Here is a 16,466-nt window from a genome sequence, read left to right on the forward strand (position 1 = left end):
TCAGGCCTATCTTCTGCAATAGGTCGTTACAAATCGAAGTCGCCCTTGTCCCTAACACGGATCCAAGTCTTCTTAAACCAAACATTTCTCCATTCTTAGCCTGCCTTATTCCTAGCACTGGTCTAACTTTTTCCCATCCCCACCTTTTACCAAGCACAAACCAGAGCCTCTCTTTCCCCCAGTATAGGAGAGTCCTTTCTCCCCTCCCCTCATACTCCGACATCATTTCCTCATTTTATAGCTGGCGTCTGGATACCTCCAGCCAGACATAATAATATCTTCACACTGCCGTTCCCTCTAAAGGATATTTTTTCCTTTAATTCGAAAGGTAAGAATCACAAATACAAAAATACATGATAATATTCGATTTTGATATGATGTAGAGGCAAATATCTGAATGTCTAGTGTTGCCATAATAGGGTAAACGTATGAAGTATAGAAGGCAAATTCAATTTTTATCTACTTAAAACCTCACATAAAAAAAAAAAAAATCAAAATCTAACTTCCGTATGATGCACTCGGCATCTGCTACCAATATACCAGGATTGACTGAATAGATAAGACAAGCCAAATCATAATCAATAATGAAATATACTAATCAATACACGAAAAAAAAAAAATTGACAATGAATCGTCCTTTAACAACCGGGAGGAATATGTTGGCAAGCCAGACAGATCCATCCACTCATACAAACCTAGCCCACACGAGCCCCGAGAATGTTCTAGTCTAACTATATCACATCAGTTTTGACTTGATATGAGTGTTCTCTTGTTCTTCATTTGTTCATTAATTCTACAATATTTAACCTCTTTCCTTTGAGCATTTCCATGTAACTCGACCATCATCATCCATAAAAACCAAAATTCTCCAACCTCGTATTTCTCCTTTACGTTAACGGCCTACGTCTCATGTTCCCTTGTAACCTAACCTCACGTAAATCACTCCAATAATGCCATGCTTCCCTCCTTGCATACTTCCCACATTTCTGCAAGTTCCACTCCCTCTGTATCTACAACTTCAAGTCGAGTAAGTCGAGTGATGAGTCAACAAGAAAACCACAGCAACTGCCTTCTGGCAAAATCTCGACGGAGGTACTCTCTCTCTCTCTCTCTCTCTCTCTCTCTCTCTCTCTCTCTCTCTCTCTCTCTCTCTCTCTCTCTCTCTCTGTACAAGGAACTCAACAAAAAATGTCAAAAGATATTTGGGACGGATTTTTTTAGGCTTAGAGTATACATCTCTGGATTGTTCAGATGGAAATACAACTGGTGATACAACGAAATTCGGTAAAGATGCTACGAGAAGGAAAAGTCGAGAGAGTAAAGAGGAAAATGAAGCTCATTACCTTCAAGGCGGTCGGGAATCTAAATGATACTCACTTTTCAAAATCAGTGAATTGCAAAAACCTTCCGGTTACAAGTGAAAGTTGAACAAGAGTGGGGGAGGTCGTGAGAAAACAGCTTAGAAACATTAAAGGCGACAGGAGGAACAAGCTGTTAAGAGTTAGTGCTCAGAGTGATGGAAAATTCAATAGTAAGGCAAAATGAGGTTGAGGGGCGAGGCCCCACTTGTTTACAAATACGTTCATGTATGTACACGTGGATTATCTTGGTGGAGGGGAATAAAATGACCCATGTTATGGAAACCTTCTCGAAATGGATTGACGTCACCAGCTCGTGTGCCCCTAAAGGGTCTATTCTGAGACCATTGCTTTTCTTGATCTATGAATACGAATTTCCAGAAGGATTGGACTTTCTCTGAATACGTCTGTGGATGACGCCAAGGCAATAAGGGAATTTACAAAAAGAGGACGGCATTAACATACAACTGAACCTACACAAATTCCAAGTTGGTATGATACATGGTTGGCGATATCAATCCAGTGTAAATGTAAAGCAACGAGGGTATGACACAGTCAAAGAAGGCCTCGATGTCAAAATCATCCAACAGGAAATGAGCTTAAGGAATATGTTTACCATTGTCCCCAGTCTGTCGCCAAAAGCTCACACTACAAAAACAGTAAACTAGGCAAACTGTTTGTTGACAAATATCAGTACAACATTCAAGTATAAGGAAGTATTCAACGAGGTGTTCAAATCCAACTTTTAAGCCATAATTAGAATATGCGTTTTTTTTTAATGTGATCACCACACTGAAAAATAAACAGAGAACTAATAGAAAAGGTACAGAGAAGGGCAACACTGATGGTATCAACAATGAGAGGCTGAGATACAGGGAAGGGCTAAAAGGCCTTAAATCAGTCCATCATGGAAGAATGAAGACTACGGCGTGACCTGATCACAACCTTCATCTACTAACTCTAGATAGTTCTTCGTAAGATGCAAGGTTAGAACAACCAGCGTGTCATAACATGAAGTTAATAAAAAAACCCGTTATAAAAGACATAAATACTTGAAGAGTGTAAGGGTAGTGGATGCATGAAATAACCTGAATAATAAAACTGAATGTGAACAGCATGCAAAAGTCTGAAAAGACATGATGGCAGAGAAAGTTCAAGCAGATAGGGACCCATAAGTATATAACTCCCTTCCTGTACATTGAAAGTACACAAAGGCAGCTTATTACATAAACATGAACGCTTACTAGCAGCTGCATGTCAGAACATGAGTTTTAATCTAAGATTCAAATAATAAAAGCGTTGGAATGTACACACATTTGTACGACATCGGTAATATGATCCTTTCCTCCGATACTTGCCCATAAAACAAAATCAGCACCGAGATCGCTCTCTCAGTTTCCCCTGCAGCTCGATAGAACTTGGCGCTTGTCAACAATGCCCACGAGTGGAATTTGTAAAAGCTCTTCAGCGAAAGCATTCTAGACGAACAAAATTAATCAATTATCAATACAATTAATCCACTTTTCGAACAGTGATATACTATTCCCTTGTCACTGTATTATTAATTTTTATTATTCGCAAAAACGTGAAGGTGCAATCATTTCGACTCTTCAGTGTTCTGAAGGACAGCAGCAACATTACTTCACTCACTGGTGATCATTATCATTTATGAAGTTTTTGTGCAACGAAGAAATACATGTAAAAGCCAAAACATCCCGACAATCATGATTTACCATGGACACCTGAAAATAACTTCTGCTCGAGAAATCAAAAAAAATCAGTATGACGCTGGAGGAATGCAAAATGCCTAGAAAGTGGAAGATGGCAAATATCAATATGATCTTTAAGGAAGGATAACATGAAGTCGCGCTGAACTATAGACCAGTCTCTTATGAAAGTTGTCTGTAAACCACTGGAAAAGATCATTAAAAAGTAAATGAATTACTACTTGAAACAGAAACTGCCTAACGAGGATTTATGGAAATATTTGTAACAAATATTTCAACGAGAAAATGAGCTCCGTTTTAGACAAAAGAAAAGGAAGGGTGGATTATGTATCTGGAAAGCCAATGAGCATTTGAGACAAGCCACACAAAAGGATGGTGAGGGAACTGGACATTCAGGCAAGAATAGGAACACGTCAGAGAAGCCTTCTCGAAATGGGTTGGGATCACACCAGTGGTCACCTGGCGTTCCACAAGGGCTCGGCCCAGGGAATATTACTTTTCTTGTTTTATGTAAAAGACTCGCCGAAAGGGTAGTCTGATCATACCTGCATATGTTTGCGGATGACGCAAAGGTCATGAGGGAAGCAGAAAATTTTGAGGGTTGCATTATCTTAAAAGGGGACCCCACATAAACTCAGAAACTCCAAAACTGATCAGATACAAGGATGATGATAAGCAACGAAAGTAAGCCTCAAGTAATGATGGTGGGATACAGTGAAAGGTTTCCATACGAATATGATCAAGCAACCTATATGAGCTTCTGAAATTTATAAACTGTTTGCTGGCAATTATCAAAGTCGTATTTATGTCGATGGATAGGGAAATATTCAGCCAACTTTTCACATCCTATAATGGACCAAAACAAAAACATGCTTCTCAAATTCGGTAAACGCGATTGCAGAAATACAACATTCTGAGAGGAAAAGAAATACAATAGAGACGGTATCACACTTAAGAGAGTTGAGTTAGAGGCCGTAAATTTGTTCATTATGGAAAAGAGAAAAGTAAGGGGTGACGGACTTCCGTGGTGTATCGATCAGCATTCCTGACTGCACGGATTCACAAGCCGCCTGGGATCGAGCACACAAGTTCGAATCCTGGTCGCGGCAGTCGGTCCACAGTCAACCTAGCTGTTCATTCACCTAAGGGTTTCTCAATAAAATGGGTACCTGGTTCATGCTACGATATATATATATATATATATATATATATATATATATATATATATATATATATATATATATATATATATAGTTAATGAGATGGTCTTGATTAACGCCTCAGCTGCCCTTGTCATCTCACTAACGTAATACATGTGGCCATAAAGTGGTTTCAAGGAAAGATTTATTTCAAAAGTATAAAAACTGGATGAATAGAACGGCTACGAATCTGAATGCTGCTAATAAATAAATTTTTAAAAAAGCTGAATGATAAAATTCAAGAGGGAGGGCCCGGCCTAATTACATATGGAACAAGAATAAATTTCAATGTTCAACATGATTTCTAGTATAAATCCAATAAAGGGGTAAGTTAACTACTGTTGGTAAAGCAATCGAGCTATCCAATCCCATCATTGTAGTTAGTAAATACAGCGAACAATCTTCATGAAAACTAGTTTGCCAACACCTAAGAATCATACATGCCAAGTTCCTGGTTATATCCTTCAGCTGCTCCTCTGAACAGTCTAGAGAAGTTTCATGAATTGCCGGAAGAGAAAACAAAAATAAGACAATTGTAGGATATCCAAAACGCGACCAGATGGCATCGGGAGTGAGGGGAAGGGTGGGTTCTTCTTATTTGAGTACTACTTGTGATGAATATCAGTACTCCAGGTAGTGAGCAAGAGTACAAGCATCTTCCAATGAAGAAAGAATCAATAGAGACCTACTCAAGTGACCTGTTGCGCTTGGCTTTCAGGTCTTACAACAGGTAATATTCACAGATGCCACTTTGGGAATTTCATCCTCAGACAACATCGTATTTCTCGGTACAACTGCATGGTAAACATGATATATCTTGTTAATATCTACGTCTGATCAATAAAACATTTCATCATAGTATTCTCCAACAGTATACATAATACAATGTATGCCAGTATAATCCGGAAATTCAGAGGCTTCGTTGCCCATGGTTACGGAAGATGGACACCGGCTGTATAAAAGGTTTGAGATACAATTTTCTTCATAATCACGCTATTCTACCCTAAAATTCCAGTCAACTATTTCAGTTAAGTGATGAAGAACTAATGCATCGAGAGACAAAACGTCACCAGCATTATATAATGGCCTGTTTATGTTTCTCAAGACTATAGACAGTACGCCTGGCAACGAACACAACGTCAAATTCATGAATGAAACTACAACACCTGAGTGTATTTGCATAATCAATATCAAATAAAGTTTTGATCTGTATTTAGGGAAAACATTTATCAAACTTACCATCAATGATAACCAATGCTATCAGGAGTGTTGATCGTTTATCTACGGTGCGTGTTGACGCGCTTCGATCACAGAGCCAACATTATCGGTATCTAAAGATAAGGAGAGATAAGCGGAGAAATGAGTCAGCTGGGTGGTTTGGAGGGCAGGAATTAACCATTATATCAAGAGCTGAATGCAACAGTGTCTGACCACCACCACCACCATAACGTAAACTTCGTGCTTTCGCGAAGATTTCTGACACATTTCGTCTTGCAAGACAGTCATCATAAAAATTCTTATCATTCCAGAATACTTAGTTATAAAGTGGAAGGGCGAAGTGAAGATGTGAACTGTGAGAATCAATTACTGCTCGTAATTCAGTGAGGGGTAAGGCATGTTGGTGGATGTCGATAGTTTGGGTCAGTTTGGGCGAGTCCCGGGGAAGATGGCGACGTCTGTCCTGCCGCCCGTCAAGACTGAGGACCAAATCCTTCACAACTCCATGCTCGAGGATGACCCCAACGATAACTCGGCCACAAATGAAGAGGAGAAAACTAAACCTCGCTGGGGGCCTTACCATAAGGGCGCGAAGGAGCTGGCAGGGCTGTACAGTAGAGGTGAGAGTGAAGTTTACCAGACTGGTTCACCCTGAGCGGGTGTTGTTGTTGTGTGTGTATGTGGTGGCTGCCGTCACCCGGACATAGCTCTCACTAACACTAACAACACCCCCTAATAATACCCAGAATTTCATATGTTAGTGAGGAATTTGTGGAGTTTTTTTACAGAAGATTATGAATAAAAGTAAAAGTAGATACAATCCTGCGGGTGGTCCTGTTGTGAACATGCCTTTTATTCATACGTTCTCTGTAGCTAATCATCTGCAAATAATGATGGATGCGCAAAATTTATTGATATGGATCCATGATAAGAAGGAAGAATGTGATCATAAATCTATTAGGCTGGTACTTCTTACGTCGCTATGTCGGACTTGTTCCGTCCTCTGTCAGGGGTGAACATGAATTTTAAAGGCACCACCAGTAACTCTTTGTAAGTGGTGGGAAGAACTTATAAGTAGACACCAGCCACTTAATGAAAGTGATTAAGAAGTGTGCTGATGAGATGAAATGACATAAAGGGGATTAGTGAGTAGGGGGTGTGAGAAATCTGATTGTGGAATGTCACATTTATATAATGCTGTGGTTATTAATGCTTGTCACAGACAATCAGTGACATTGGTGGTGAATTTCCAGTGTTATTATGCATTTTAACCAGCTCAGAAGATGGAGTAATTCTATTCTACATTTCTAGTGTAGTTTTACGAGAGTATTGTAGAAGTTGCGGAGCATGATGTATTTAGTGATGATAGATAAAGTGATGGTGAAATATATATATATATATATATATATATATATACACACAAAGGAAAATGTGGGGTATAAGTCAAGCACATGAGACTAATCAATAGAACTTTTGGAAACTTCATCTAACGTCCTTTAGCATCTGTAATTGTAGAAATATACCAGTATTAAAATTGTCTGCTGCTTAGGATGATGGAAATGCTGTTTATAGGAGGTTAAGTGATGGTATGAAAGGCCACTCCATTTATTGTCTGTTTATTGACATTCGTCAGCAGTTGGCTCAGTGCTTTGTCATGTATGTGTCGTGTCCCTCAAAACAAATACCACTAAAATGTACATAGAAAATGTCAAAACGAAACTATATACTTCAAGAGCAATAGAATCATAGGGAACAAGGGTATGTTTATATATGAGGCATCTGTAGTAGGTGGGATTTATGCTAATAAAATGAACTGAGTACAACCTGGCAAAACATGAACACCAGACAACGTATGCTTTACCTCTCTAGTAATAATGTGCTTTCTCTAAAAGTTTATCATTTCTCCCTGGATAAGTTGAAGCTTGTATCACCAGTTTATTGGTTGTTGATTTTTTATTATATTGTGGTCTTTCTGGTTATGAGAATTTTTTTCACCATTTTTCAGAGACTGGGAAGTATGACATCTCATCATTGGTTTGGAGATTACTGAACATTTATAAAACTCCATACAAAACACAATGCACTGTTGATGTAAACATAATTTTTATTAGCCATCTGGTTCATGCACAGTATTACAGGTGTTTCTTATGAATTTCAGTGATATTCAGTGGTAATTTCATGATATCCTTCCATCTGGTCACCCTGTTCTTTTCCCCCCTTTTTTGCTGCATTTATCTTTGTCATCCTTTCTTCTTATTCTCTCCATATGTCCAAACCATTTTAACACACTATTAGGTTCTCTCGTCCACACTTTTTTTATTACCAGACATATCTCTTACCGTATCATTACTTACTTGATCAAACCACCTCACGCCACACATTGAAATTATTTGTTTTCTCTATAATTGACCACTATTTCCCATGTCAGCGAAGTAGCACCAGGAAACAACAAAGAATGGCCATCCACTCATATTCATATATATATATATATATATATATATATATATATATATATATATATACACACACATAAATGCCCATACACACACATATATGTATATATTCATACTTGCTTGCTTTCATCCTTTCCTGGTACTATCCTGCCCCACAGGACACAGCATTGCTGCCCCTAGCTTCAGCAAGGTAGCGCCACAAAAACAGACAAAAGGGGCCACATTCATTCACACTTAGTCTTTAGCAGTCATGTGTAATGCACTGAAACCACAGCTCCCTATCCACATCCAGGCCCCATGGTTTACCTCAGATGTTTCACATACCCTGGTTCAGTCCATTGACAGCATGTCGACCCCAGGATACCACATCGTTCCAATAAACTCTATTCCTTACACGCCTCTCACCCTCCTGTATGTTCAGGCCCCGATCACTCAAAATCTTTTTCACACCATTAATCCACCTCCAATTTGGTCTCCCATTTCTTTTTCCCTCCGCCTCTAACACATATATCCTCTTTGTCAACCTTTCCTCACTCATTGTCTCCATATGTCCAACCCATTTCAACACACCTTTTGCTCCCTCAGCCACACTTTATTACCACACATCTCTGTTACCCTTTCATTACTTACTTAATCAAACTACTGCACACCACATATTGCCCCCAAACATTTCATTTCCAACTCATCCACCCTCTTCTGCACAACCCTAGTCCATGCTTCACAACCATATGACATTGTTGGGACTGCTTTTCCTTCCAATATGCTCATTTTTGCTCTCTGAGATAATGTTCTCTCTTTCCACACATTCTTCATCACCACCGGAACCTTCACCCCTTCTCCCACCCTATGACTCACAAATTCACACATACACATGTACATATTCATACTTGCTCGCATTCATCCATTCCTGGCGTCACCCCACCCACAGGAAACAGCATCACCACCCCCTGCATCAGTGAGGTAGCGCCAGGAAACACATGAAGAAAGGTCACAAGGTGTCATGTGCAATGCACCAAAACCACAGTTTCCTATCCATCTCCAGGCCCCATAGACCTTTCTATGGTTTATCCTGTACATTTCACATGCCCCCTGGTTCAGTCCATTGCCAGCAAGTCATTCCCAGTACACCTCATCGTTCCAGTTCACTCTCTTCCTTGCACACCTCTTACCCTCCTGCATATTCAGGCCCCAGTCACTCAAAATCTTTTTCACTCCATCGTTCTACCTCCAGTTTGGTCGTCTGCTTCTCCTTGTTCCCTCCACCACTAACACATATATCCTCTTTGTCAACCTTTCCTCTCTCATTTTCCTTATATGTCTAAACCATTTAAATACACCCCCTTCTGCTCTCTCAACCACACACTTTTTTATTACCACACATTTCTCTTACCCTTTCATTACTTATGCGACCATGCTACCACACACCACGTATTTTCTTCAAACATTCATTATATTTTCAACACGTCCATGCACATCCCTATCCATTGCCCATGCCTTGTAACCATAGGATATTGTTGGAACTTCTTTTCCTTCAAACATACCCATTTTTGTTTTCTGAGATAACGTTCTCTCTTTCCACACATTCTTCATTCCCACCAGTATATTCACCCCCTCCCCCACCCTATGACTCACTTATACATATATACGCATATTTGCTCGCCATCATCTGTTCTGGCGCCACCCCACCTCATAGAAGAAAACATTGGCACCCCTGTGTCAGTGAAGTACCACCAGGAAACAAACGAAGAAGGGCCACATCCACTCATCCACGTGTGAGCTGTCATGTAATGCACTGAAACCATAGTTCCCTATCCACATCCAGGCCCCACAAACCTTTCCATGTTGTACCTAGGACATTTCATGTGCACTGGCTCAGTCCATTGACAGGACTTTGGCCTCAGTATATCACATCATTACAGTTAACTCTATTCTGTGCCCGCCTTTTATCATACTGTATGTTCAGGTCCTGATCGCTCAAAATCTTTTTCACTACACCCCTCCACCTCCAATTTGGTCTCCTGCTTCTCCTTGTTCCTTCCATCTCTGACACATATATCTTCTTTGTCTACTTTTCCTCACTCATTCTCTCCATATGTCCAAAGAATTTCTGTCCTCAACCACAATCTTTATATTACCATGTATCTCTCTTACCCTTTCATTACTTACTTGATCAAACCACCACACACATATTGTCCTCAAACATTGCATTTCCAACACATCCCCCCTTTTCTGCACAACCTTATCTATAGCCCATGCCTCACAGTTATATAATATCATTGGAACTACTATTCCTTCAACCATGCCCATTTTTGCTCAGCAAGATAATGTTCTCTCTCCACTTAATTTTCATCACTCCCACATCCTTTGCCTCCTCCCGACCGTATGACTCACTTCCAAGTCCATGGTTCCATTAGCTGCCAAGTCCACTCCCAGATATCTAAAACACTTCACTTCCTCCATTTTTTATCCATTCAAACTTGCATCCCAACTAACTTGTCCCTCAACCATGATGAACCCAATAACCTTGCTCTTATTCACATTTACTTTCAACTGTCTCCTTTCATACACTTTCAAACTCGGTCACCAACTTTTGCAGTTTCTCACTTAAATCAGCCACCAGTACTGTATGATTGGCGAACAACTGACTTACTTCCAAGGCCCTCTCATCCGCTACAGACATAATACTTGCCCCTTTCTCCAAAACTCTTGCATTTACCTCCCTAACCACCCTTCCATAAACAAATTACACAACCATGGTGACATCATGCACCCATCACGCAGACCAACATTCACTGTGAACCATTCACTTTCCTGTCTTCCTATTTGTACACAAGTCTGACACCCTTGATAAAAACTTTTCAATGCTTCTAGCATTTTTATTTTTTCTATTAATCTGAGATGGCACAGGCGCTGAGGCCTTTATCGAGGCCACCCCATTAATGGTGTATATATATTTATTTTTATTTATATTTATTATACTTTGTCACTGTCTCCCACGTTAGCAGGGTAGCACAAGGAAATAGACGAAAGAGTGGCCCAACCCACCCATATACACATGTATATACATGCACGTCCACACACGCACATATACATGTCAGTGTATATATACATATACATACACAGATATATACATATATACACATGTGCATAATTCATACTTGCTGCCTTTATTCATTCCCGTTGCCACCCAGCCACACATGAAATGACACCCCCCTCCCCCTGCATGTGCGCGAGATATCACTAGGAAAAGACAATAAAGGCCACATTCGTTCACACTCAGTCTCTAGCTGCCATGCATAATGCACTGAAACCACGGCTCCCTTTCCACATCCAGGCCCCACAAAACTTTCCATGGTTTCCCCCAGATGCAAACCAACATTCACTCTGAACCAATCACTTTCCTTTCATCCTACTTGTCCTCAACATCCTTGGTCAAAACTTTTCACTGCTTTTAGCAACATACCTCCCACACCATGTACTCTTAAAACCTTCCACAAAGTATCTTGTCATAAAGCTTAGCTTGATTTTTTCATCCGCATATACCATCAGGAGTTCAACATGGAGAATTAGTTTCATAATATAGCTTAAGATTCTAATGTTTGCCAGAGATTGTCTCATCTAAGCAATTGTAAATTATTATTACAGAAATTGAAGGTTCACCCAGAGAAAAGATTTTCACTTTTAAGAGTGATCTTAGAACATTCATTATGACAGCTCTTTTTACTTATTTTTTGTGTGGGCATGATCTCTATGTAACTCATTTTATGGTAATAGCCTTTTAATTTTTTCAGGGAAACGTATGCAGGAAATAGTGTGTGTATGCATCTGTATAACACTGATGGTACTGAACCTATACTTTATGGCAGTTCATTTTAATTTTGAGAAAGTGACTACAATCTTCCTCATGGCACTAGCAGGGATCTTCACAGCAGATTTTGCCTCAGGACTTGTCCACTGGGGAGCAGACACCTGGGGATCAGTGGAGCTACCACTTTTGGGCAAGGTCAGTAGATTATATAATTATATAATCATTTGTTATATGCTTAGGAGTTTCTGGTCACAAATGTCTTAAAATGACTGAAACAGGGTACCTAACAACTGGATCTCTTTCTTTTATAACATGATTGAATTTTTCAAAAGATGTGATGAACTGCCTAACTTTATGAAGATGCTTAGCTATTATATTTTGATTTTTATACTTAATACACTTAGTTTGTAAATTTTGAGAATTTGTCATATGAAAAGCTTGCTATTATTTGAGGAAGGGGAAATTGATTACCTTTTCAAAGTGAAATCCTTTGTTTATGATTTTTAAGAGCATTATAAAAGAATAGCATATATATAAGTGTTGAAAAGTATTCATTTTTGGAGCTCAAAAAGCACACTAGTCAAGAGAAAAAGATTTACCATTATGGTAAGGGCTAATGAATTTGAAGGTGAAACATGGGTGTGTGATAGCTTATTATATGTCAGGGTGCAGATGTTTAAAGAAAATTTTGGATTGCATTAAAAGTTAGATGATTGGGAGAAATTCTTTAAGAAAGAATTAAGATAGAATGGGAAAGGCAGCTTGCACAGTCTGTTGGGGATAAGAGGACCTGGGAAGTGAGTCAGTTGTTGTTCGCCGATGGTACAGCACTGGTGGCCGATTCAAGTGAGAAATTGCAGAAGTTGGTGACTGAGTTTGGAAAAGTGTGTGAAAAGAGAAAGTTAAGAGTTAATGTGAATATGAGCAAGGTTATTAGGTTCTGCAGGGTTGAAGAACAAGTTAGTTGGAATGCAAGATTGAATGGAGAAAAATTGGAGGAAGTGAAGTGTTTGTAAAGTATCTGTGAGTGGACTTAGCAGCGAATGAAACCATGGAAGCAGAAGTGAGTCTCAGGGTGGGGGAGGGGCCGTAGGTTCTGGGAGTACTAAAGAAAGTGTGGAAGGAGAGAACGTTATCTCGGAGAGCTAAAATGGGTATGTTTGAAGGAGTTGTGGTTCCAACAATATTATATGGTTGCGAGGCATGAGCTATAGATAGGGGTGTACAGAGGAAGGTGGATGTGTTGGATATTAAATGTTTGAGGAAAATATGTGGTGTGATCGAGTAAGTAATGAAAGGGTACGAGAGATTGAGGAAAATGTGTGGTGTGATCGAGTAAGTAATGAAAGGGTACGAGAGATTTGTGGAAATATAAAGAGTGTGGTTGAGAGAGCAGAATCGTGTGTCTTGAAATGGTTTGGACATGTGGAGAGAATGAATGAGGAAAGGTCGACAAAGAGGATATGTGTGTCAGAGGTGGATGGAACAAGTAGCAGGAGACCAAATTGGAGGTGGAAGGATGGAGTGGAAATGATTTTGAGCGATAGGGGCCTGAACATGCAGGAGGGTGAGAAGCGTGCAAGGAATAGAGTGAATTGGAAAGATGTGGTATACCATGTTCAGCGTGCTGTCAATGGACTGAACCAGGGCATGCATAATGTCTGAGGTAAACCATGGAATGCCCTGTGGGGTCTGGATGTGGATCTCTAGGGAGCTGTGGTTTAGTTGAATTGCACCTGACAGCTAGAGACTGAGTGTGATTGAATGTGGTTTTTTGTCTGTTTTCCTGGCACTACCTCGCTGAAGCAGGGGGTAGCAATGCTGTTTCCTGTGAGGCTGGGTGGCACCAGAAATAGATGGAGAAAAACTGGAGGAAGTAAAGTGTTTTAGATATCTGGGAGTGGATCTGGCAGCGGATGGAACCATGGAAGCGGAAGTGAATCATAGAGTGGGGGAGAGGGCGAAAATCCTGGGAGCCTTGAAGAATGTGTGGAAGTCGAGAACATTATCTTGGAAAGCAAAAATGGGTATGTTTGAAGGAATAGTGGTTCCAACAATGTTGTATGGTTGCGAGGCGTGGGCTATGGATAGAGTTGTGCGCAGGAGGGTGGATGTGCTGGAAATGAGATGTTTGAGGACAATGTGTGGTGTAAGGTGGTTTGATCGAGTAAGTAACGTAAGGGTAAGAGAGATGTGTGGAAATAAAAAGAGCGTGGTTGAGAGAGCAGAAGAGGGTGTTTTGAAATGGTTTGGGCACACAGAGAGAGTGAGTGAGGAAAGATTGACCAAGAGGATATATGTGTCGGAGGTGGAGGGAACGAGGAGAAGTGGGAGACCAAATTGGAGGTGGAAAGATGGAGTGGAAAAGATTTTGTGTGATCGGGGCCTGAACATGCAAGAGGGTGAAAGGAGGGCAAGGAATAGAGTGAATTGGATCGATGTGGTATACCGGGGTTGACGTGCTGTCAGTGGATTGAATCAGGGCATGTGAAGCGTCTAGGGTAAACCATGGAAGGCTGTGTAGGTATGTATATTTGCGTGTGTGGACGTGTATGTATGTACATGTGTATGGGGGTGGGTTGGGCCATTTCTTTCGTCTGTTTCCTTGTGCTACCTCGCAAACGCGGGAGACAGCTCTTCCCCAATCTGATGCTCTGTACATGCCTTCACCCTCTCAATCAATACCCTCCCATATAATTTACCAGGAGTACTCAACAAACTTATACCTCTGTAATTTGAGCACTCAATCTTATCCCCTTTGCCTTTGTACAATGGCACTATGCATGCATTCCGCCAATCCTCAGGCAGTGTGGTTTCAGAAGTGGTAGAGGATGTGTGGATCAGGTGTTTGCTTTGAAGAATGTATGTGAGAAATACTTAGAAAAGCAAATGGATTTGTATGTAGCATTTATGGATCTGGAGAAGGCATATGATAGACTTGATAGAGATGCTCTGTGGAAGGTATTAAGAATATATGATGTGGGAGGCAAGTTGTTAGAAGCAGTGAAAAGTTTTTATCAAGGATGTAAGGCATGTGTACGTGTAGGAAGAGAGGAAAGTGATTGGTTCTCAGTGAATGTAGGTTTGCGGCAGGGGTGTGTGATGTCTCCATGGTTGTTTAATTTGTTTATGGATGGGGTTGTTAGGGAGGTGAATGCAAGAGTTTTGGAAAGAGGGGCAAGTATGAAGTCTGTTGGGGATGAGAGAGCTTGGGAAGTGAGTCAGTTGTTGTTCGCTGATGATACAGCGCTGGTGGCTGATTCATGTGAGTAACTGCAGAAGCTGGTGACTGAGTTTGGTAAAGTGTGTGAAAGAAGAAAGTTAAGAGTAAATGTGAATAAGAGCAAGGTTATTAGGTACAGTAGGGTTGAGGGTCAATTCAATTGGGAGGTAAGTTTGAATGGAGAAAAACTGGAGGAAGTAAAGTGTTTTAGATATCTGGGAGTGGATCTGGCAGCGGATGGAAGCATGGAAGCGGAAGTGGATCATAGGGTGGGGGAGGGGGCGAAAATTCTGGGAGCCTTGAAGAATGTGTAGAAGTCGAGAACATTATCTCGGAAAGCAAAAATGGGTATGTTTGAAGGAATAGTGGTTCCAGCAATGTTGTATGGTTGCGAGGCATGGGCTATGGATAGAGTTGTGCGCAGGAGGATGGATGTGCTGGAAATGAGATGTTTGAGGACAATGTGTGGTGTGAGGTGGTTTGATCGAGTGAGTAACGTAAGGGTAAGAGAGAGATGTATGGAAATAAAAAGAGCGTGGTTGAGAGAGCAGAAGAGGGTGTTTTGAAATGGTTTGGGCACATGAAGAGAATGAGTGAGGAAAGATTGACCAAGAGGATATATGTGTCGGAGGTGGAGGGAACGAGGAGAAGTAGGAGACCAAATTGAAGGTGGAAAGATGGAGTGAAAAAGATTTTGTGTGATCGGGGCCTGAACATGCAGGAGGGTGAAAGGAGGGCAAGGAATAGAGTGAATTGGAGCGATGTGGTATACCGGGGTTGACGTGCTGTCAGTGGATTGAATCAAGGCATGTGAAGCGTCTGGGGTAAACCATGGAAAGCTGTGTAGGTATGTATATTTGCGTGTGTGGACGTATGTGTGGACGTGTGGACATGTGTATGGGGGTGGGTTGGGCCATTTCTTTCGTCTGTTTCCTTGCGCTACCTCGCAAACGCGGGAGACAGCGACAAAGTATAATAAATATATATATATATATATATATTTTTTTTTTTTTTTTTTTTTTTTTTTTTTTTTTCATACTATTCGCTATTTCCCGCGATAGCGAGGTAGCGTTAAGAACAGAGGACTGGGCCTTTGAGGAAATATCCTCACCTGGCCCTCTTCTCTGTTCCTTCTTTTGGAAAAAAAAAAAAAAAAAAAAAAAAAAAAAAACGAGAGGGGAGGATTTCCAGCCCCCCGCTCCCTTCCCTTTTAGTCGCCTTCTACGACACGCAGGGAATACGTGGGAAGTATTCTTTCTCCCCTATCCCCAGGGAAAATATATATATATATATATATATATATATATATATATATATATATATTCTTTCTTTCTTTCTTTCATACTATTTGCCATTTCCCACGATAGCGAGGTAGCGTTAAGAACAGAGGACTGGGTCTTTGAGGGTATATCCTCACCTAGCCCTCTTCTCTGTTCCTTCTTTTGGGGGGAAAAAAAAAAAAAGAGAGAGAGAGAGAGAG

General features: G+C 40.5%; 1 protein-coding gene and 1 long non-coding RNA gene across 3 annotated transcripts in view; one reads left to right on the top strand and one right to left on the bottom strand.

The window, feature by feature from the left end:
• LOC139758304 (uncharacterized) overlaps positions 1–5,664 on the bottom strand; it is a 130,405-nt gene extending 124,741 nt beyond the window's left edge. For both annotated transcript variants that reach the window (XR_011714795.1, XR_011714796.1), the window contains exon 1: positions 5,524–5,664. This is a non-coding gene — a long non-coding RNA (uncharacterized lncRNA). The remainder of the gene's footprint in view (positions 1–5,523) is intronic.
• Positions 5,665–5,721: 57 nt separating this feature from the next.
• Kua (Plasmanylethanolamine desaturase Kua) overlaps positions 5,722–16,466 on the top strand; it is a 65,296-nt gene continuing 54,551 nt past the window's right edge. Inside the window, exons 1-2 of the mRNA XM_071679509.1 lie at positions 5,722–6,122; positions 11,747–11,958. Coding sequence (XP_071535610.1) covers positions 5,900–6,122; positions 11,747–11,958 — 435 coding nt within the window. The 5' untranslated portion in view covers positions 5,722–5,899. The remainder of the gene's footprint in view (positions 6,123–11,746; positions 11,959–16,466) is intronic.

The sequence above is a fragment of the Panulirus ornatus genome, chromosome 2, assembly GCF_036320965.1.
Source record: "Panulirus ornatus isolate Po-2019 chromosome 2, ASM3632096v1, whole genome shotgun sequence".
Taxonomy (NCBI): Eukaryota; Metazoa; Arthropoda; class Malacostraca; order Decapoda; family Palinuridae; genus Panulirus; species Panulirus ornatus.